Source organism: Pholcus phalangioides, unplaced genomic scaffold (assembly GCF_987345545.1).
Source record: "Pholcus phalangioides strain wild (caught in Gottingen) unplaced genomic scaffold, Ppha-v1.0 ptg000019l_1, whole genome shotgun sequence".
NCBI lineage: Eukaryota > Metazoa > Arthropoda > Arachnida > Araneae > Pholcidae > Pholcus > Pholcus phalangioides.
Window position 1 is genome coordinate 3,061,145 of NW_028301612.1, and position 24,042 is coordinate 3,085,186.

Consider the following 24,042-nt stretch of genomic DNA (forward strand, 5'->3'; position numbering starts at 1 on the left):
AAGGAGACGTCGAAAACGAAGAACCTCTTAATGAGCAGACGACAGACGGTTTGTTCGGTTCCCTACAAGCTACGCTCACAAACAGAACTGGAAGTTCAAACTGCCAGTTCAGTAATTTTTTCAGGACACAAGGAGACGCCCAAAACAAGGAACCTGGAGAGAAGCAGACGACCGAGATTCCGAGGCTTGCATCGAGCTTATTGTTATGAAGGGTTCATTCGAAATTTCTTTCAACTGTGCATCTCTACCCGAGAAACAAACGCAGTTGTCTTTTGACACGAAGGATGAACTTGATTAAAATATTATTTAATACACATGATACATACTGTACAAATTCTCTAGCACATTCGAAAAAAGACTGCTTCCATTCGAGCCGAAAGCATCGTTTCAACTATATCTTGTACACTACAGACAGAGAGAGAGAGAAAAAAAAGCAAAAACAAAACACAGAGGGAGAGGGGTTTCGTTAATGACGTCACAATCGTCTGGGTCAAATCTGACACCACAAAATATATGAGAAAAACATCTTCTCTCTCCCACGCACATACACTCATACACTGATTCGCGACATCCTCCCACCTTGAGTTTATGCCAATTAAACTCAATATTCTCAGATCAAAATAAACATTACACTAATTGCATAAAATTTTCACAAAAATATTCAGATATATCACAATACTTACCAAAATAAATGATAAAGAGTTTTCCCGAAACATAATGACATGAACTCTCAAAAAAATATAAAAAATTCCGAATAGCATATTAAAATATCAAAATCATTAAAAAAAAATCATCACAAAGTACGCAATAAAATTTAACTATAACTCAAACGTTCAGGAACAGTCACTTTTCTTCCGCTTTTTGTTCGCAAAACTGGATCCGGGGGCGATTGTTCTTCCAGTTTATGTTCGATCTCCATATGGTAAAGCCTCTGAATCGGTCTCAGAAGTTCACCAGTGTCCGTTTTCACTCGAACAAGTCTAGTGTGACCATCTTTCCCTGGAATCAGATCTATCACACGAGCCAAGGACCAGTATGAACGTTTTCTGTCACTTTCTACGAGAACAACATCACCAACAGAGAGAGACTTGACTTTTCCTCTACGGAACGTTTGTTGACGCAACTGTCCCAGATATTCTGAACGAAATCTTTGTCTTGGCAAATCTCGCAACTTCTGTCGGTATAAGGCTCTTTTATTCAACTCTTTGGTATTCACAGCATCCAGGTCCGCAACGCTTGATGATCGTATCTCCATCAGGAACATCGATGGTGTCAACGGTGCCAGATCTTCAACATCGTCTGTCACATACGTAAGAGGTCTGTCATTGACAACAGACTCACAATCACAGAGTGCTGTGATCAGCTCTTCGTAGGATAGAGATGCTCGTCCTAATACTCTTCTTAGGATGCGTTTTACCATTTGGATCAACCGCTCCCACCATCCTCCCCACCAAGCAGCAGTAGGAGGATTAAATTTCCAACTAATCCTTTGAATAGCCACTGCAGCAGAGATCTCATCCCAGTTAATGCTTGAGAATGCCTTATTCGCTCCAACGAAATTTGTTCCATTGTCCGAATAGATTGTGGATGGTCTTCCCCTCCTAGCAATGAAACGTCGCAAGCTTTGGAGAAAGGTTTCAGTTGATAGTGATGTCACAAGCTCTAAGTGTACAGCTCGGTACACCGCACATGTATATAACACGATCCATGATTTCTGGCCCTCTTTCAGATACAATGGACCGGCCAGATCAACTCCCACTATCTGAAATACTGCTGCGTCTTGCACTCTGTTTTCCGGCAAGGCTATAGGAACAGACTCTACTTTACGTGCATTGAACCTCTTACATGTCACACAACGTTGAACAACAAACCGAACCGTTTTCCTTGCTTTTATGATCCAATATTCTTCACGTAAACTGCTCATCAAGAGAGAAACTCCGGCATGTAGAAGTTCCTTATGTTTCCACGAAATCAGGGTATGTACAACTGGATGATCCGAAGGCAGAAGGACTGGATATCTGAAGTTTTTGGTGTCTTTTCTGTACATAACTGGCGTTTTTATTCTGATTATACCAAATTCATCAACGACTGGCCTCAATACTCGTATTTTTTCATCATCGAAACCCTTGAATGCTTCCTTCTGAATCAGTATAACAAGCATTCTTTCTGCGCGCTGTATTTCAAAACAGTTGATGTCCAACTCTTTCGAAACATCCAATTTTTTCAAATTATTGATGAACCTTAGAATCCAAGCCAGCATTCGTACTATTTTCAAGTACGATGAAAAATACCTGTAATACCAGCTATCTGGTTTCGAACTTTCATTATGTGCAATCAATACACCTTTTCGCTTTTCAGAATTGACAACTTCTTCATCTGGCAATTCGACAACCCGTTGCCAAGTAGACTCGGGCTCACTCAACCATGCTGGTCCCTCCCACCATCTTAGATTTAATAGATGTTCAACCGAACAACCTCTTGAGGGGAGATCAGCAGGATTTTGTTTTCCAGCGATATGCCTCCATTCGTTTATATGAGTCAACTTTCTTATTTCAAGTACACGATTATAAACGAATACACCCCAGTGTACATCTCTTTGGATCCAACTTAAAGCAGTTGTCGAGTCACTCCAATAGTAAACCTTCAGTTCCGGTATGTCCATGTCAGAAATAACGGTGCTGCCTAATCTCGCCCCAATACAACATGCTAAAAGTTCTAAGCGAGGAATTGTTATGCTCTTCAACGGAGCAACTCTGGTACGTGATTGAACGAAATTCACTGAAACACAGTCCGTTGTTTCGATTCTCAAAAAAATGCAAGTAGAATAAGCATATTTGCTTGCGTCACAAAATATGTGAATACTGACTTTCTTATCAGTAAATCGACCTAGATTTACCCATCTCGGTATACTAATAGTAGGAATCAATCGTATGCCTTTTACCCATTTCCAAAATTGTTTGGCCAAATGGTCGGGTAAATTTTCATCCCACTTCAACTCTAGCTTCCAGCACTCTTGTAAAATTAACTTAGGAAGCAAAGTGACCGGTGAAGTAAATCCAATGGGATCGAATACTCTATTTGCCAATGAAAGCAAAACTCGTTTCGTAGCTACAATTTTCTCTTCTTCCGGTAGCTCGACTCTGCAGGAAAGTAGGTCATTCTCTGAATCCCAGTTTAGGCCAAGAACTGGAACGGGATCCGTACTATGTGATGTAGTGATAATACCAAGAGAATGATTGGACCTCCAGTCTCTTAGATTGAATTTTGCGGATGAAAGAAGTAGTTGCGATTCTATTATAAACTTATTCGCATCATCAACTGAGTTCAGGCTGCACACACAGTTGTCTACGTAAAAAGATTCTTTCAGAGTTCTAGCTGTAGTGGATAGGCCATCAGGAGCCTTGTCAAGATGATGATTCAGTGTAGCAGCTAATAAGAAAGGACTGCAATTGACTCCGAACACTACACGCTTATGCCTGTACACAACTATCTGATCTTTATCCCTTTTCCACAAAAATCGCAAATAATCTCTATCTTTTTCTCTAACACTAATCTGTAGAAAAGCTTTTTCAATGTCAGAGGTTACTGCAATAGGAAATTTCCGGAAGCGATTCAATAACGTTGGAATTATCTCGATTAAATTTGGACCCTTACATAAGCAGTCGTTCAGTGAAGGAGACCCAGTAACGTGAGCTGATGCGTCAAAACCAGGTCTCACTTTTGTAGTCTCACTCGATTCCTTGAATACTGGTCTATGCGGGAGAAAATGAACCTGCATTTGTTTTTCGTCAGTCACCCTTTCGATAATTTGCTCTTTCAACCACGAATCAAAAACTTCCTGATAGATATCAGTTTTATTCGAAACAATTAGTTTCTTATAAGTAGTTGAAAGTCGTTTCTCTGCCAAGCCTTTGTTTGTGGGCAAATGCGAATTATCCAATATCCACGGCAATGCAACTTCATACCTTCCATCACAATCAACATTTAAGGTATTTTTGAAATATTGTATTGTCTGCTCATGGATTTCAGATGTTGTTTGTGACTCAACGGGATCAGTGATGCCTAAAGTGTCCAATCTCCATAATTCTGTACAGGAAGCATTGAGAAATAACGATGTTGTTAACAAAGCATGATTTGGAGTGTTTTTCTCAATTACTCTGGGCATTTTTCCCATTAGAGTCCATCCCAGATGGGTTTGTACAGCAACTGGACCACTTTTCAATGATTTAATATTTCCCGTTAGCAATTTACCAGCTATATCTGCACCTATAAGCAATTTGATATCGGGTTCAACGCGATATGATAGATTTTCCATGTCAGTGATATGAATACCACATTTGGTCAATTCACTGATCCATGGACCGTTTGATATACTCCTGATATCGGAACATATTTTTGTCTGATCTAAACAGAACATATTGCAACTCCATTGGTTGTTAAGACTCTTAACATGAACTTTGTATTTATGGTGTAATTTTTCTTTTGTCTCAACACCACCAAACAGTTTATGGACCAATTTAATCTCGTCACAACTGTCAAGTTTCAAAAAATCAATGACATCTTTTTTCAAATATGTTCTCTCGGACCCGGTATCAATGATGGCTCTAATAGATTTCTCTCGATCACCATGCTTTACTCTAACTATCAGAGTCTGCAATAAAACATCAGAATCGGTTGCTTGATTTGTCAGTACGTTATCTCCCTTCTCTAATTTAGTACTTTCTAATTCTACATTTTTAACCTCAGTGGGAAAGTCTCCTTGACACATTACTGACAAATGTCTTCTATTGCAATTAGAACATCTGATTTTGGCTCTACAGTTTCGCGAGATATGATTTCTCTTAAGGCATGCAAAACAAGCTCCCCTTTTCATAATCAAATTTCGCTTTTCATCGTATGATAGTGAGCTTGTCTTAAAACACTTATCTGACGAATGAAATTTACCACAAAATATACAAGATTCGTCAGTCTTTTTAAGCATGCGTTGTTTATCAATCTTATGATGGACCATTAACTCATTAGCTGTGGCAATACAAAGCTCTTCAGCGACGAGCTTGTTTGGTCTCTTGGTTTTTTCAAAGCCAAGTCCGGCATGAGCCAAAGCAACTCGCTCTTCCGATATCACTTCGTTTCTCAAAAATTCTAAGATAGAATCCAAGTCACTCTTACCTTCTATCTTTCCTCGCTCTCTTTCCCAAACTCTCAAGATATCCACAGGAAGGCATGATTCAACTAGTGGAAAAAGAATACTTGCAAATTTATCCTCAGTGACACCTAGAGTCTCTAATGATCGTAATTTTGTCTCCAGGCTGTCGTATAGATTTGCGAGCTTGAACTCCTTCCTGGAACCACTGTTGTTGCTCAAGACAAGATGAAGAAGATCGCGCACATAAACTTGGATTAGTGTATCCTCACGACCGAAGCGATTCTTCATTTGCGTAATAGCCTTTTCGTAGTTCTCCGCTGTCATTGGAAAACTGTTGATGACCTGCGAAGCTCGAGAATTCGGAACCATACACTGCGAGAGATAGTGAAACTTGTCTTCCGTAGCGATATCTGGATCTTCGTGAATTTTTTCAAACTGGCTCCAGAATCCAAGATATTCTCTGGCATCCCCAGAAAACTTTTTTAGTTCCAGTTTCGGAAGCTTGAACTTTCGCTTTGTTGTAGAAGCAGCTACACTCACCACGCTATCGTCATCGACTTGCGATTTCGCTCCTTGTGAAAAAACCTTGTTTTCTAGTCTCAATTTGAGAGCTAGAAATCGATCACGGTAGGTTTCAGCTTGAAGGAAGTCTCTTTCAAATTCTTCTTCCTCAAACAGTTCAGAAATGCTTGTTTGGACGGAATCCAATCTCTCAAATTTATTGCACATCTGATTGAGAAGAACTTGAAGATTTTCTGAATCACAAGTGTCTTTTTGCAGCTCTTCTGCAATAGCGTTCATTGCTACCGTTAGCGACGTGCGAAGAGATTTTCTTTTTACTTTCAGTGCTTCCATGGTCGGCTCAGCGAAACTCAAAATAAAAAAAAAGAAAGCACTATGTATCTGTGTTCGTAAGTTCACGATGTCCTCCGTGTCCCTGTTCGGGCGCCAAAAAATGTTATGAAGGGTTCATTCGAAATTTCTTTCAACTGTGCATCTCTACCCGAGAAACAAACGCAGTTGTCTTTTGACACGAAGGATGAACTTGATTAAAATATTATTTAATACACATGATACATACTGTACAAATTCTCTAGCACATTCGAAAAAAGACTGCTTCCATTCGAGCCGAAAGCATCGTTTCAACTATATCTTGTACACTACAGACAGAGAGAGAGAAAAGCAAAAACAAAACACAGAGGGAGAGGGGTTTCGTTAATGACGTCACAATCGTCTGGGTCAAATCTGACACCACAAAATATATGAGAAAAACATCTTCTCTCTCCCACGCACATACACTCATACACTGATTCGCGACACTTATATTACTGGAGGGAGCTTCCAACCAAAGCTGCATTAACTGCATTAACTTTCAAGCGGCTTTGCTTCCAACCGCCGCGACTGCAGCGACATCAAATGCGAGGCGTGACTCGGCGAAAACAATGTTCCGCCTGGTAATTTTCACATTGAAATGTACAGTTCGGTCTCTAAATATTGGGTTTTAAAGGTTAAAGAAAAGGATAAAGAACTCATCAAAGGTGAAAAAAGATTAAGTTATTTATTTCATTAATACTGGAATCATTTCTTTCATCAATTCTGGATTTTTTTTCCTTCATTATTTCTTGAATTTTCATTCATTAATTCTGGAATTGTTTCCTTTATTAATTATTATTTCTTTTATTACTTCTGGAGTAATTGCTTTCATCAATTCTGGAATTATTTCTTTCATTGATTCTGAAATTATTTCTTTCATTGATTCTGAAATTATTTCTTTCATTGATTCTGAAATTATTTCTTTCACTGATTCTGAAATTATATCTCATAAATTTGGAATTATCTCTTTTCCATTAATTTTGGAATTATCTCTTTCCTTCATTCTGAAATTATCTTTCATAAATTTTATTATTCATTAATTCTTTCATAAATTTTATTATTCATTAATTCTTTCATAAATTTTATTATTCATTAATTCTTTCATAAATTTTATTATTCATTAATTCTTTCATCAATTTTGGAATTATCACTTCTATCAATGCTGAAATTATCACTTCTATCAATGCTGAAATTATCTCTTACATTAACTCTGGAATATTTTCTTTCATTAATGCTGAAATTATCTCTTTCATTAATTTTGGAATTATCTCATCGATGCTGAAATTATTCTTTCATGTTCTCAGAACTGCCAAGGCGGAGACCGCTGATGTCATACTCTCTCCAGTAATATAAGCTCGATGGAGGCTTGATTTATACACTGTTGGTGCTGCCATCTAATCTCGAAATTTCAGGCAACTCGTGCGATGATGAAAAGAGAGAGTTCTTTTTGTTATTTTCTGGCATAAAAATTTTTTATGAGACGAAAATTTTGATAACAAAATTCGTACATTTGCAACAATCGATTTTATGTAGAAAAAAAATAATTATTTCTTTCCACAAAAACATTCGGACAATACGGATGGTCGAACAAATAAGTGAAAACACGGATTATGTGGTCTTCAGATAGGGTTACCAGATTCAAAACTGAAAAAAGAGGACGCCTGGTGCGAACCTTAGGCAGTGCCGTCTTAACGCATGCTTCCCTCACCCCGGGCCGTACCCGAAGGGCCTCAAGAGAAGAGATGCCTCAGAAAAACGAGACGTAGTTGAATTTTTCAGGTAGGGCCTCGAAAAAATCCCTTCGCTCGGGGGGGCCCATCATGCTCTTAAGACAATCCTGCCTGTCAGCCACACCCATGTGAGGGTCTTGGAATTTCAGTACTTGATTCCTTTACTTATATTAATTTACATTAATTAAACAAAAATAGCAATAAAAAAGTTCGAAAAATGATCAAAGTTATCGAATTGCAACGTATATTTGATAAAGAGATGATGAAGCGCTTTAGAAGTATGACAAAATTTATGCCTGTTCAATACGGTTCGAGCCACAATACGGCAGGTGGACCACGTGCTAATTATTATTAATAATTTATGAATTTTGTAAAATTAATTTAAATGCCATTCCCTCTCAACGGACCGTGTTCGATTACGTAATTAATTAATTACGTAATTACGTTCGATTAATGTATACTAAATCATATTTAGTATACATTATTTACTCTATTCAGTCCAAAAACATTTTTCAGTTATCCCATAATATGACAAAGATCTGAAATAAGCACTTCAAATTAAGTATGAGAAAGTCTATGATATGATTCTGTCAAATAAGTATTGATTTCTTACTGATAAGTGGAATTTATGATGAGCAGTTGAGCAAATTTTCTTTTTATCATCTTGCACATTAATCGCATGTTGAAGTTGCACAGCCCATGCAAAAATTAACAGTTTTGTTTCCACATATTTTTATGTTACCTGACAGCAGTCTCGATTATATATTTTTATTTATTACACTTATTATTTTGATCGATAACGCACATTTACATGATCAAGAGCGTACGAACGTTTCCTTTTGCGCAAGGGCAACGCGAATGATGAACGCAGCTCTTCAATAAGATTTTAGAGGAACTGCTTTCGAAAAATAGTTCTGGCCTTCTGTACTGTTCTATACAAAATATGGGAATTTTTTATAGTGAGATCCAGGATGTTGCAGAAACGTCTGTGATGCCATCTTCACCGAACATTTTCTGGGCATTTGATCGTCACACATTTGAATTGTAGTGTGAAATAGTTTGTGTGTGTGGAAGCTTTTCGGGCTAACTACTTCCAATATCGACTGCCAGATGAAGCTTGCTGAATAATAAAAAAAGCTTATATCGTTCTTTCCTTGATAAATTGTCATTGTGGCATCATTGTTACATACAACTGTTGTTTCACTATATTTATTGCGTCAGATAATATTGCTCTTCGATTTCGTCTCACCGTCTCTACTAAGCTCGTACCTTTTGGGTTTAGCATTTGAACCAGCTTCAGTGTAGTGAAAAAAAGTGTCGGTTGAGGCATTTCTGGCCTTGTTCTCAAATGGCTTGATCAGTTGCATCACTATGTGCTCTGAAAGAGAGAGATTCGTTGGACGCTGATACTTCCCGAGATTTGGAAATCCATTCAAAGCGTATTTGGTACAGGCCAGAATTTTATTCTTTTTCTGTGACATTGTTTGCCTACAAAAATTTCAACTACAAGTTTTTTCTAGAGTTACGCTCCCAAAATCTTTATTGAGTCCCATCAGAATTCCAGGTATTCAAGTTTACAAAGGAAAAAAACATATTTAGCTCTACTTCTGTGTGTGCCATTCCTCCATTGAAAAAGATAAAAATCTGGTCTGACAATGAATTGTATTACCTTTATTATTCCTTATCTACATTTAGAAATACTTTTTAGAAAGGGTAACCACTTCCAAGAAAATTCTACACCCCTTTTTTCGTATAGAATAGTACGTTAGGTCAAAATGACCCAAACCGCGGTTTTAGGTATAAGTGCTTATAGCTCCGAAACACGAAATGTGAAGATAATAAAATTTTCGTGAATTAATATTCATATCATATCATGAAAAGTCACGAAATTTGTTTAACATCTGCTTATAAGTTTTCGAGATAAATGAAAATGAAGTTTGATTTGGGTCAAATTGACCCACTCCGCGGTTCTAGTGTTAATTAATTTATTATTTAATTTTCAGTCAATATCTTTATTAGGACCACCTGAGTTAAGATCTGAAGTCACTATGTGTACTTCAGATGTTAACTTGAAAAAGGAATCATTCTAAAAACTACTTAATGCCTAAAAAAAATGAAGATTCCCATATGTATACTTCTGGAGCGAAGAGGTTGCACATATGTCACATGTAACATACATTTACGTACTCTAAATTATTACATATATGCGCTACACGAAATTTCATTTCTTATAATTTAGAAAAGTACTGACGATGAGGTATTGCAATTTTCTTGAAAAATTCATTTTATTCCTGAAATATTATACGTAAGTGTTTACATTTTGGTGTGATAAGGTTACAAAAGGTTTTTCAGGAATGTTGGAAATGAAACTTACTTATTGCTTGAATATTTCATGACTGAATATGGTATGAGTGTGAATGTGTTACATTACATAACATAATATGATGCATTATATACTCAAAATAAATATATGATTAGAGTAATTTTAATGTTCTTGGAAGATATTTTTTGTTTTAATAACCCCTAGTTAAAATAAATTTTCGAAATTAAAAGTGACAAAGTGAATGAGAAGATTTTAAAATATAAATTAAATAGGCTGTATATATAAGAGATAGGTTATATATATAATAAGATTTAAAAACTGAAAAGTCTTAAATTATTAGGAATTATCCCTTTTGGAAAATAAAAAATTTTAGTTTTTCAATATTTGTTTATATTATAGAATTGATTTTTTTTTCAAATCCCACATTCCCTAAATATTTTACAAAAGAATGAATGAAATTCATTGAACAAATGAAGGAAAGTTTTCACCAACTTGATGGAGTCAAATTTCGTTACAACAACATACACGAAACCACTATGTTCTGCGAAAACGAGCCAAATGTAATAGCGCAGAACCTGTTCTTTCCCCGACAATACCGCTCATTTTTTCTTCACGTTCGGTAAGTTTTATGAATAGCGTGCGCTGTCTATTTATATCTTTAGTCTATGATTGTATCAGATCTTGTCAGGGATTTCCCTATGCAAATGAGGTCCCCGGATGGGACTCATGTTCCCTGGTTGTCCCGTAAAGTACACGTAAATTCTTAAATTCAAGAATCCAAACTTCTTTAATCCAAACTTCTAGTGGATAAAACATTTCTCTAAAATAACTTATCTACTCGTTGAACTTATAATTTGCTGATGAAACGGAACACGACATTCATGATTTTCTGGAACTTCTGGTTCTGAAATTCAGATTCAATCAAATTCGATGTGAAAAAATTCAATGTTACTGTTTCTAAGTTGTTATCCAAGAGGTCGGATTTTTTTTGTAACGAGTCTATCTCGATATAAATCAAAATAAAGAATACCTTTGCGAGTATCAGTAAAAGAGAATTTTTTCTTCTTTAAAAGCTGTCCTGGTTCTTGGACTTTTAAGGGTTCTCTATGGCGTTTGATCATGAGGAACCCCCCTCCTAAAAAACTGTCGTGGAACCCCAGTTGGAAACCCATGCCCTACATTATTGAAGAATTTTATTCATTCTGAGATTATTTTTTCGGAAAATAGTGATCCTAATTAATTGTGAAAACATTTCTTTTTTGGTTATTATGAAAAAACTTCTTTTGATTATTATGAAAAAACTTCTTTTGATTATTATGAAAAAACTTCTTTTGATTATTATGAAAAAACTTCTTTTGATTATTATGAAAACATTTCTTTTAAATACTCTGAAAATATTTTTCATTATATATGAATCTTCATTATTTCTGAAAACATTTTTCATTATTTCTGAAAGTATTTTCCATTAAATATGAATCTTCATTATTTCTGAAAGTATTTTCCATTAAATATGAATCTTCATTATTTCTGAAAACATTTTTCATTAAATATGAATATTCATTATTTATGAAAATATTTTTCATTAAATATGAATCTTCATTATTTATGAAAATATTTTTCATTAAATATGAATCTTCATTAATTATGAAAATTTTTTTCATTAAATATGAATCTTCATTATTTCTGAAAGTATTTTCCATTAAATATGAATCTTCATTATTTATGAAAATATTTTTCATTATTTCTGAAAATATTTTTCATTAAATATGAATCTTCATTATTTATGAAAATATTTTTCATTATTTCTGAAAATATTTTTCATTAAATATGAATCTTCATTATTTCTGAAAGTATTTTCCATTAAATATGAATCTTCATTATTTCTGAAAGTATTTTCCATTAAATACGAATCTTCATTATTTCTGAAAACATTTTTCATTAAATATGAATCTTCATTATTTATGAAAATATTTTTCATTAAATATGAATCTTCATTATTTCTGAAAATATTTTTCATTACATATGAATCTTCATTATTTCTGAAAATATTTTTCATTAAATATGAATATTCATTATTTCTGAAAACATTTTTCATTAAATATGAATCTTCATTAATTATAAATTTTTTTTTCATTAAATATGAATCTTCATTATTTTTGAAATTATTTTCCAATAAATATGAATCTTCATTATTTCTGAAAACATTTTTCATTAAATATGAATATTCATTATTTCTGAAAGCATTTTTCATTAAATATGAATCTTCATTATTTCTAGAAATATTTTTCATTTCAATAATTCTGAAAATATTTCTTCCAAAAGTTCTGGAAATATTTCTTCCAAAAGTTCTGGAAATATTTTCCATTAATTATGAATTTCCATGAATTGCGAAATAATTGTTTCCACCAATTCGGAAATTACTTTTTCCTTACTTCTAAAATTACTTCTCTCTTTAGTTCTAAATGTTTTCTCGCATCGGGTCCGCGGGATTTATGTTGAAGAATAATTAATTACTCTTTAATCAACCTTCGTTCATTTCATCATGAATTTTGGTAAAAGGAAACCCCAAAAAGTGAAAAATTTTTGCATACATATATTTTTAAGTATAATCAAAATTTCATTTCTTATAAAATGCACATTCCATTCACTTTTTTTAAAAGAATTTATAAATATTTCCCAGCAGAAAAATTCACATTTTTCAAAATTTCTAGAATTTATTTTTATTTCTCAAATTAAATTTTGAATATGGTTTTTTTTAACATTGAATTTCTTTTTCGTCTCTGAAATAATTTTATCTTTAATATCATTTGTCTGGATCGGGATTCGTGTGTTTGTGTACAAAAGCAAATTTTAATAATTTTTTTTAAAATAAAATAATAACTCATTATGTTTCCGTATATTATACGAACTAATAAAAGATAATTATGGTAATAAATGGAGGAGTAATGTTGTATAAGTAATTATGATATGTTCCCTTCATTTATTCTCTGTTTATCTTTGATTTTCTTCAAGGTTTCTCTCATCGCTATTTTGTTTGCGCAGTTAGTTGTTTATTTATTTACTTTAGCCTTGCTCTTCATTAAACAACGGGAATATGTGAATATTTGTTGAATATTCTTGAAGAGAGTAAAATTTGTATTTATTAATTAATATTTCGATTCCGATTTTTATTCTAGACTCTAAATGAAATGTAAACAGTTCGACAATCTCTAAAAAGAAAAGCTTACCGATGCATTGGCAAGCCGATGGCTGCTCATACTTTTTTTCCAATTCCCAAGTCAATCTCTGCTACAAAATCGTATCGATTCATTCACAGGTTGAACGCTGCCGAAAATTTTACCAATTGATGACGTTGGTTCAAGAACCAGACAGCTCCAATTTTCTAAATTTTTCACGACTGACAAAAATACACTTTCAAAAAATACTTAACGTTTTCGTAAACTTATCAATTTCGGGTAGAGCATTGATAATGCCTTGCTCTATCGCAGACTATTTTTACTTTTTCCACCCTTTTGTCTGGCGTTTTGTTTATTGAGAAAGGAAATGGAGCTGTCTGGATTTTTTTTCTACCCAACACGAGAGTTTTGTGGTGAGGCCTACCAATAAAATCCTAGTAGATGCCGCCCAAAAACTCTTTCTCAACACATTAAAACTGTATGGTTACAAGAGGTAACTTGTAGTAAGTTTATACTTAAAAAATCAAAATTTCATGATTATCACTAAAAATCTAGAGAAAGATTTTAAAATAATCATGAAATTTGGTCTATTTTTTAACCCTAGAATACCAACTCTACGTCACAGAGACGTAGAAGTATAGACAGTTAACATGTAGTTTTTATCAGCTTTTCTTTTTAAGTTAGTATTCTGTGGTTAAAAAGTACTTTACCACTTGGAATCACTTACAAAGCAACCGGTATTATTATACTGTTCATTGACTCACTTAAAATGTGCTGAGAAATCATCATCATAAACGTCACCATCATTGGACGCCAGCGACTGGCTAATGCAACGCGAAAAGCGTTGCCACAAAGCGACCAAACATTAAGGCAATTTGGTGGGGAGACAGCTCCAGGATCTGTCGTGTTTCTTGCACCGTATGAGACACCAGTATACAGCTTCTTCCCCCTTTATATCTCCATTGCTACCGTTTGGGGCTGTATGGCTCTTGCATCAATTAATAGAGGATTTTTTCCTTCATAGGAATGAATGAAAAAGTGAAAATTGGAAAAAGGTGGAGCTGTCTGGTTCTTGCACCCACGTCATCAATTTACAAAATCAATCTCCATTACAATATCGTATCACTTCATTCCCAAGCCCATCGCTGCTGGTCAGCTGAAGTTGGTTTTCTGTGATTCCCAACTTCGAATCACAAGTGTGAGCCGATCTCCCCGTTAAAAAGTCTCGCCGCAGTGAGCAACGGGCTTACAACGGTATACTATTCAATCATTACACTTCGTGCATAGTTAGAAAAATTGATGCAGCACTAATAAACATTATACAGAAACAAACTTCACGGAAGGTTAACTACACACCCACACACAGACACATTCCAACATGTACCAATTCGTTAGAAGTTCCGCAGAGGAATATGGATGAAGTGTATGTGTGTGGTTTAATGGTAGCCCATCCCTGCCAAAATTGTATCGATTAACACGATTAACAAGTCGGTCTCTGCTATAAAGCCTTATCAATTAATTAGTAAGCAGATCGCTGCTATAAAATCATATCGATTTATTGACAAGCCGATCGCTGTCCAAATCGTTTCCGATTTACAGGTCACAATCACTGCTAAAAACTCGTATCGACTTGTTTACAAATCAATCGCTGCCCAAAACCTTTACCAATTTACATCAATCTCTGCTAAAAAAATCATATTTATTCATTGAAAAACCGAATGCTGCACAGACCTTTACCGATTTATAAGCTAATCTCTGTTAAAAAAAACGATCGTATCAATTCATTAACAGACAAAAATGTTTCCGGTTTACAAGTCAATCTCTGCTGAAAACTCGTAATGATTTAATGAATAACCGATCACTGCATAAAATTTTTGCAAGTCAATCTAGTAAAATTTTGCCAAGCCGATCGTTATACCCATAATTTTACTGATTCACACAAATCAATCTTTTCTTAAAAAACCATGACAAGACGATCGCTGCCAAATATTTTATCTATTCACAAGTCAATCCCTGCTATAAATTCGCATTGAGTCATTGGTCAGCCAATTGCTGTTCGAACAATTTCCCATGTCAATATGTGCTAAAAAAAAACTGGTATTGATTTCTTAATATATTTATTCATTAGCCGATTGCTGAATTGAATTTTAACCAATTCACGAGTCAATTTCCGCAGAAAAGAAATCGTATTGTATTGACAAGCCAATCTCTGCTTAAAATCATGTTTTTTTTGAATGGCTACCTGAGAAGCGTACCTAATCATTTTCAATCCATCGTCACTCAGGATTGAAACCGATATCTATCCATAGTGAAACTGATTTGAATCTCTTGAAAATCATACTATGATTCACTTCTGATACGATGTGCGACGGAAATGTATTGATGACTCGTGTCAATCCAATGCCTTTTGTAAACGCATCGATCCTTCGACAACCGATCTCTGCAACAAAGTGTGTCAATTCTCTTCTGAAAAGTTTAGAGATTCGTTGAAAAGTATTCTCTGACGAAAAAGTTTACTGATTCCTCTTATTAATCCGATGATCTTCTAAAAAAACGTAGCGATTCTCCGACACAATCCCTTCCAGAAAGATAACGATTCATTGGAAAGTCGATCTCTGATAAAATTGTACCGATTCCTTCTCAGGCCGGTATTTGACAAAATTGTACTGATTCTCTGCCAACAGCTGATCTCTCATGAAACTGTACTGAATCTTTATCAAGCGGATTTCTCACGGAATTGCACTGATTCATTGAAGAGGTGATCTCTAACGAAATTGTTTCGATTCATCGAAAGCCAATCTCTAACGAAATTGTTTCGATTCATCGAAAGCCAATCTCTAACGAAATTGTTTCGATTCATCGAAAGCCAATCTCTAACGAAATTGTTTCGATTCATCGAAAGCCAATCTCTGACGAATGATATGAAAGATATTAATCCGATATATCTTTTAAAAACGCATAATTAATTCTGTGACGAACCGATCTCTGATGAAATTATACCGATTCATATCACATCGATTTCTGACGAATGATTGAAGGGGATTTCTTATCAATCTGACACCTTTTAAAAAACGTACCGATGCGCTGTTAAAAGACAATATTTTTCCTTATTGTACCGATTCTCTATAAAATTTATAATATACAAGTGGTCCATAGTGGAACTGATTTGAAAGAGAAATTGATCGTCAGGTCGGGATTACACTATAAAAGTTTTACAAAAGTTCATTTGTAAAAGTTGAAAAAGTCAAATAATAAGTACATCGGTTACATTCCAGCGAATGTAACCATCAGACTGAGGCCTGGATTACACTATATAAAATTTTCTAAAATTTGAAAAATTCAACCAGTATAAGATTATCGGTTGCATTTGCTCGAATGTAATCTATGAGCTTTATTGGATGGATTTTTGAAGTTTTATAAAAGGGATTTTATCAAACTTCTATAATGTAATCCCGGCCTTATTGGTTGTTTTTTCTTTAAGTTTGAAAATCCCTTTTATAAAACTCGAAAAATCCAACCAATATGGGAGTCTTAAAGACTCGGTACGCCCTGAGAAAATGTATCTACCTCAGTCAGTCAGTCAGCCAACCAATAAAGCTCATAGGTTACATTCGAGCAAATGCAACCAATGATCTTATTGGTAGCATTTTTCAAGTTTTATAAAAGTACTTTTATCAAACTTTTATAGTGTAATCCTGGCCTTACACGCCCATCAAAGCTGATTCATATAATGCTTGAACGTAAATACTGTCCGGAAAACACAAATACGAGATCGCATAATGTGTTCACGCGCACCAGTTTAAAATTTGACTTACATCTTTGCCCGAAAGAATAGATTCACGTAGTACTAAAGAGAGCACTAAAGAGCCACTGTGTAAGTGAGAGAAATGTGTTCTAGGCCGAGTCAGACTGTAAAGGTTCGATAAAAGTCATTTTATAAAAGTTGAAAAATGCAACTAATAAGCGTGAATGTAACCGATACGTTTAAGATCTTTTATCAAACTTTTATAGTGTATTCCCGGCCTTACAAAAATTTAAATCAAAATTGAAAATTATAATGCTTAAACTTACCCTGGAAAGATATCCATACATTCAAATTAAACACCATTGGTATCCACAAATTCTTCAAAAATATTCACAAACACTTTAAACCTTTTTCTCTCATAATTCCCTCCAATTGATTGAACAGAGAGAGTAGAAACCACACAAAATGACAACACTGTGAGTCTGATAAACAACACTAAAATTTCAGTTGAACCACGGAAAAGTCAGTATCCATTCTTCAAAGTTGAATGTTATACACACCGTATCTTAAACACCGTTGTACCGATTAAGTTATCAATGGGAATCTCATGGAAGTTACAAATCACAAAAATAGGAGTTTTTAATCAACTAATTTCTATTCAATTTTTTTTTTTTTATGATCTTCATAGTATTCCTAAGAACAAAAGTATAGTATAAAACTCTCATGTTTGAAAACGACATAACCATTCAGAAAGATAATCAGAGTGCCCGTAGAGGTGCATTTATAGATGAATAGTCGCAGTCTCTCAATGATGAAATCAATGGAAAATTTTCTTGTATGTAAATCGTGTTTTAAAATTTCCTTACCAATTTTTTCCCAAAAAAAATCTTAAATTTTACATAACTATAAAGTATTAATATCATATTTTCTCACTTTTGCTACCGTAGCCTATAATGATCATTTTTTGAGCTCTCTCGCTGTCCAGTAATGTACATATCGGTCCTGTTATGCTTATATTTAGAGCAACAAACATGTTGACCGCAATGATTTCGACAAACAACAAATATCGAGGCCAGTGGTGTAAGAGCACTAGTGGGGGGTCGGTCGATTCCATCTAAACAACCTCCGAATTCTGTTGGGAAAAATTGGCTCCGTGCAGAGAGCAACACTTACGTTCTCATTTGGTACGAACCAGGAAGCCTTCTACCTCGCGTCCTTGACCGCCAAAGAGCAACATAACAATTTTCACACCCCACACCCCTACAAAACGCCACCAGAAAAGGGTAAAAATGGAGCTTCTCCCTTAGTGGGTCAGTAAGGCAATGTCGATACATGTGGGGGGTTTTCGGTGTATCCATGGAGATATGAAATGTCAACACACAGAGAAAACCGATTCCCCCCCACGAAAACAAAAGCCAGCCCCTCGCGGTTTGTGGGGGAATGGGGGCAACCCGGAACTTCCTTCAGGTGCCCTTGTCAAAATATGGCCAGAGAACGTACCATTTTAATGTCTGCGACATGTTTTCCTACTCGCTTGTAAGGGGTGACTCGTAGTTTTTTGTCTCTCGTGAGGGGGATGCGCAGGACTGAAATTTTGCCTGTTTTTCTCATCATTATTCTGGCCAATTAGTTTGATTCAAGAACACCTGCACTAACATGACAAAATTTCAAGGGCAACTTGTTAGTGTGTTAACTGTTTTTGCTAGTTTGTCACAAAATAGGAAGCATACAGAGTTCTGCAAAAAAGAAGTCGCGAAATAATCTCAAACCATATCGAATTTTTTTTTGTTTTTACGCCATGAAAAATTAAAGAGAATGTGAATAAATACAGAATTAATCTTTACCAAAAAAGAAAAATAAAGAGATAAATCTTAGAGAAACACTTTTTGATGGTTCTTTTTTGTGGGCAAATGGGACATTTATTTGGCCAAGGCCCCAAATTCGAATCAAAATAAGACAAAAATTCGAGAAATACTAGGTTTATATTTCTGTGTGAGCAAGTGGGACATTATCTTATTCAAACCAGAGTAAGATAAAATTTCGGGAGATAAAGGTTACCATAAAAAGATAAAGGTTCGATAAATACTCGGACTTATTTTTTCTGAAATTTGGAAATTTGTCCAAGGCCCCAAATTCGAACCAGGAAAAGATGGAGATTCAAGAAATAAAGGATACCAGAGTGAGAGATAGAGGTTCGAGAAATATTCTGCCTGATTAGTTTTGAGTGGGCAAGAGGGCATTTGTCTCGAAAGCTTTCAAATTCCAATCTGAATAAGATACAGTTTCCAGAGATAAAGGTTACCAGAAGAACATAAAGGCTTGAGAGAATTAATGGGTTTGATTTTTCTGTGTGGGCATGTGGAATGTTTGTCTACCCCTCCCCCAAATTCTAACACATCTTCTTTGACTGACCAAATGTCTCTGAGCATAAATATTTCTCTCTTCTACGAGAACTTCTTTAGTACCTAGGGTCCCCCATAAATCACAGATGAGCCCTGGGCAATATACAGTGGCTCTTTTTACTTGATACCATTATAATAATTTCTTCAAAAAGCATATCCGATAATAATAGGTTTTAGCACCAATCACTTCAACAACTCTTCTTCAACAGTCACTTCAACAATCGACATTCCAACAAGGTCTCAAGGAGTTCTGCTGAAATAATCCTTGAATTCTTCTACCTTACGTTTTTGGGTGGAAATTTTGCTTTCAGTCTATACCCACAGTTTCTCCTCTCTGAATGACTACCCCCGTAAAAGAAGAACCGACTCCAAAATTTTTTTTTTCCTCTTTGTTCCAGAATCTTTTCACATACATGCTCACATCAATGACCAGAGGGCCAGTTTTCCAAGGAATAGACAACAGCTCTCTCAGAGAGATTATACTCAATTTATGAAACTCATATTTGTGTTACAGTAGAAACTCACAAGCAAAATTTCCAATAAAAATAAATCAGAATAATTTTATTTCAATAAAATTATATATAAAATCAGGGTTGTCTAAACAATATCATGGGTCACCAGGATGAGGCCTATACATACCCGGAAGTGAGTGCTCACCAATTAACAAATATTCTGAAAATCATAGTACTTAATCTCATCATCACGAGCCCCCTCCCGCCCCACTCCCTCCTGTGAACGGCAGCCATATGGGCAGTTCGTGGGTCTCGACATCTTGAGAAGGTTTGCTCGTGAATACACATTTTATTAAAGCTCGTTATTCCACTCTTTACATCACAGACATATTAAATCAATACCTGACTTGACTTGATTAATCAAGAATACCCCGACCAATGTTTTTCAATAATCAGAACTACTTATATTGACGGGGCAACTATCATTTAAAGGCCCCTGTGCAAACAGGCGTTGAGGACCCCCCCCCCCCCCATCCATGACTAGGGTCGAAGATGTTTGATATGTCAGCGAATATTTGTCCGAATTTCAGGATCCCCATAAATGTTACCGGCATGGGCAGATACCCCCACTCTATCACGCAAAAATCAGTCCCAACTCACGCTACAAGCGTATTAATTAACCACACAATTCCTATATTTTATGATAAATACCGGTATGCTGAACAACGGCGAAAATCATGAATAGACCATTGTTGCGAATGCTGATAAGCAAATAGGCATAAAAAAACCTGAAATATAGATCATAAACACCGTTGAACCTCAAGCGTTAACGCAGTTCATAGTAGCAATCAATAGCTTGTCATATATATAAAGTAAATATATAATATAATAGTTTTATATCAACTCAGTAACCTGTATTCATCATGGTAAGTACTTGTAGATAATTGTGCTCAAAAATACTTTCATTAGTGAAGATTTGGTTAAAATGCAGAATACGACCCACATTTGGCGCCAAGGGTAATTTTTTTACGCCAAGATGACTTCAGTGATGTCTTCATGTTGTTTCGCGCTTACGAACGCTATGCGTAATGGTATGGTTATAACGATATTTTTGCATCCTGTAAGAGAAATGAGCTACAGTGAAGTCTGTCTGACATGTTCAATCTCCATTTCTTTGAAAATCACCCTTCAATAGATTTATTTATTTATTCAATATTGTTTGGCCGAGGCCTATGCAAGAGGATGCGGAAGTTATGTATGACGAAAATGACGATTGAGATGATACAGGAAAATTTTCGGGAATCATAGTGCAATCTACAATATTTGGTGGTAGGTTGTTCCAGTCGATAATATTCTTGGGAAGAAGCTAAATTTGTGACAATCTGAAGAAGCAAAGATTGGTTGTAATTTTTGGGAATGGTTGAGTTTAACAGAGAAATTTGAGGGTATAATTAGAATGTTGGAAGTGTCGATATTCACTAACCCATGGAGGATTTTGAAAAGGAAAGTGAAACGAGAAATAAGTCAAAGGGAGGAGAGCGGTCGGATATTGAGTTGGCGCTTGAGCTCCGATATGGAGACAGACGAAGAGCAACAGTTAAAAATGAAGCGATTGGACTTATTTTGAATAGATTCAAATTTGTCTATGTTGGTTTGGGTATGGGGGGGGGGGGAGAGATCCCAGGCATAGGAGAGAAGGGAGGGAGTTTTTCCAGGATACGACGAAGGTAAAAAAGTTTTTGGAGACATTTACTAAAAATACAATCAAAGTGACGATTCCAGCGGCGATAGGAAAAGATTATAATGCCCAGGTATTTATGATGGGAAACGTCAGAGATCAAAGAATTGTTTATTGAGTAAGGGAAATCGGGGGGGGGGATTTTTTTACGGGTAACTTTCATAAAAACGGTTTTTGAGGAATTGAGGGGCAATTCCCAGGTTGAGCACCATTCGAAAATAATGTTAAGGTTATGTTGGAGAGATTCTTGGTCGGATATATTGGGCACTGTTTTGTAAATGACACAATCATCTGCGAAGAGTCTGATTCGGCGGTTTATGGAGTCGGGTAGATAATTTATATAAATTAGAAATAGTGTGTGTTATGGCGCGACAGGTGCGGTGTGCGAGACTTGACATGAACAAATGGGGAGTTTTGACCCTTGAATGAGGCAAACTGGCTGAGGTTAATGAGGAAGGTCTCCACCCATTTAAGCAGTTGAACATTTAGACCAAGGTTTGAAAGTTTTAGTAGAAGTTTATTATGGGGCACCCTGTCAAATACAAATACAACGCCACAACAGGCAAATTGCCCAACGAGGTGGCTGACTAAAGAACATCATGGATCCCCGAGCCATTTTTTGAGGCCCTACCTACTACTGCTACACCACACATGCACCCCCCCCACACACCCTCCCTCCCCCCACGGAACCCCCAACGAATCGGTACATGCGGGAATGTGCGTGTACGTGTAGTGAAACCTGACGTGAAGTTTTTTGTTTCTCTGTAATGTTTGTTACGTTTAGTGCTGCCATCTGCCACCAGTTTTTCTAACTATGAGTGAAGTGTTATGATTGAATGATTTTATCGTTGTAGGACTGTTGCTCTCTGTGGCGAGAGTTTTTAACGGGGAGATCAGCTCGCATTTGCGCCTTAAAGTTGGGAACCACAGAAAACCAGCTTCAGCCGACCACCACTGTGGGGTTCGACCCCGGATCCTCGCATCGCGAGTCCGTCACTATAACCACTCGACCACCACAGCGGCTTTAGAAAAATCTAGGAAACCAATATCGGATTGAAGGCTTTTGTCAATGGTGTTTGTTAAGTTAGTTATGTATGAAAAGTGTTAAAAAACTAGGTAGGTACAGATAACGATGATCTAAATTCATGTTGGTTAGGGAAGAAAAAGTTAATCGAGTCGAGATGGGGGTACGGATTTCCTTGGTAACTATGCGTTCAAAGAGCTTGCAGCAAAAGGAAGTGATTATGACTTATTATTTTAATTAATGCTTAAGGCAGTTCTGAAAATATGTGTCAAAAATCACTGGGAGTCTCTAAATTTGGTGAAGGGCATCGCGCCGAGCCAAAAATATTGATATGCTCCCACGACTCATCGTCGTTCATCTGCCGAACAAGAAATCAGGTTTGCATCCAAGTGATGTCTCGAAAATCGTTAAAAAATAACAGGATAGGGAACATCGTTTGGCTATAACGATAATATTGACATCACACTAAGTACAAAGATAGGGAATGAGTCAGCCTTGGATTTCAAGGAGCGCTATACTCAAGTATTCACTTAGTGCATCTGTTACTGCTTTGATGGTGTCTAGAGTTTATGGTCATCAGGTCAAGAGAACCGTGGGTGTAAATAAGGGGTTAAGAATCGTTGTGATGATTCTAAAAAAGTTTCGTGACTTTGTTTTCTCCTCAGAGCCATTATGAATGCTTGGCACACAGCTCGGAATTGTTCGGTGCCATAGTACCCGTTATTGAAACAGCTAGCAAATACCAGGATTTCGTCCGCAAGCGCTATTTCGCCGTCGAAAACGACAGGAAAGATTCCGAATACCGCCAATACACCACTGACGTCTTTAAACCTTCGCGTAACGTCGACAATAACTTTTCGGTCCACCACTGCAGTCAGAGGTATGAAATTTTGAGTCATGCATTGTGAATTGCGCTGTATGTGTGTGCCATAATTTTTAGACGCTCGTTCTCGGTATTTGGCGTAAAAGAATTATTATTTTTAATTTGCGACAGTGATGGCATCTGGTGATTGGATCGATCGGAAATAGATTTACACGAAAGATTTTTTTTCATAATAAAAAGCTAGGGCCACATTAAAGTCCAGCCAGGACTAATAGTCATTTCCAAAAGCTAGGGCCACACTCACGCCTAGCCTAGGCCCAACAGTCATCCGCAAATATTTTCAATTTTCCAATGGTTGCCTCCTCCGGCTGTAATGAAGCACCAGCGGCATAGGCCGGTTACACATTTGCCCAGCTTGACCAAATGTTCCTTGGCGAATATTTGCTTCCGGAACAATCTCTATGTCGTGACTGTTGGCGTTCTTCGGCACCAACGTGGGGCCAGACGGATTGGAAGATCGGGAAGGAAGGCGGCACTTTTGCCTTGGGTTGGAAGGTACTGGTCGTTCTGTTCGACCAGCCTTCCTGTACCTTCCATCCTCCAACATTTC

At 36.1% G+C, this 24,042-nt stretch overlaps 1 protein-coding gene across 1 annotated transcript; it reads right to left on the reverse strand.

Annotated features, from left to right (window-relative positions):
* Nucleotides 1-814: 814 nt before the first annotated feature.
* LOC149071118 (uncharacterized) lies at nucleotides 815-6,001 on the reverse strand. The gene has a single exon (XM_089248087.1). The coding sequence runs from the start codon at nucleotides 5,999-6,001 to the stop codon at nucleotides 815-817; it is 5,187 nt and encodes a 1,728-aa protein (XP_089104213.1).
* Nucleotides 6,002-24,042: the final 18,041 nt, after the last annotated feature.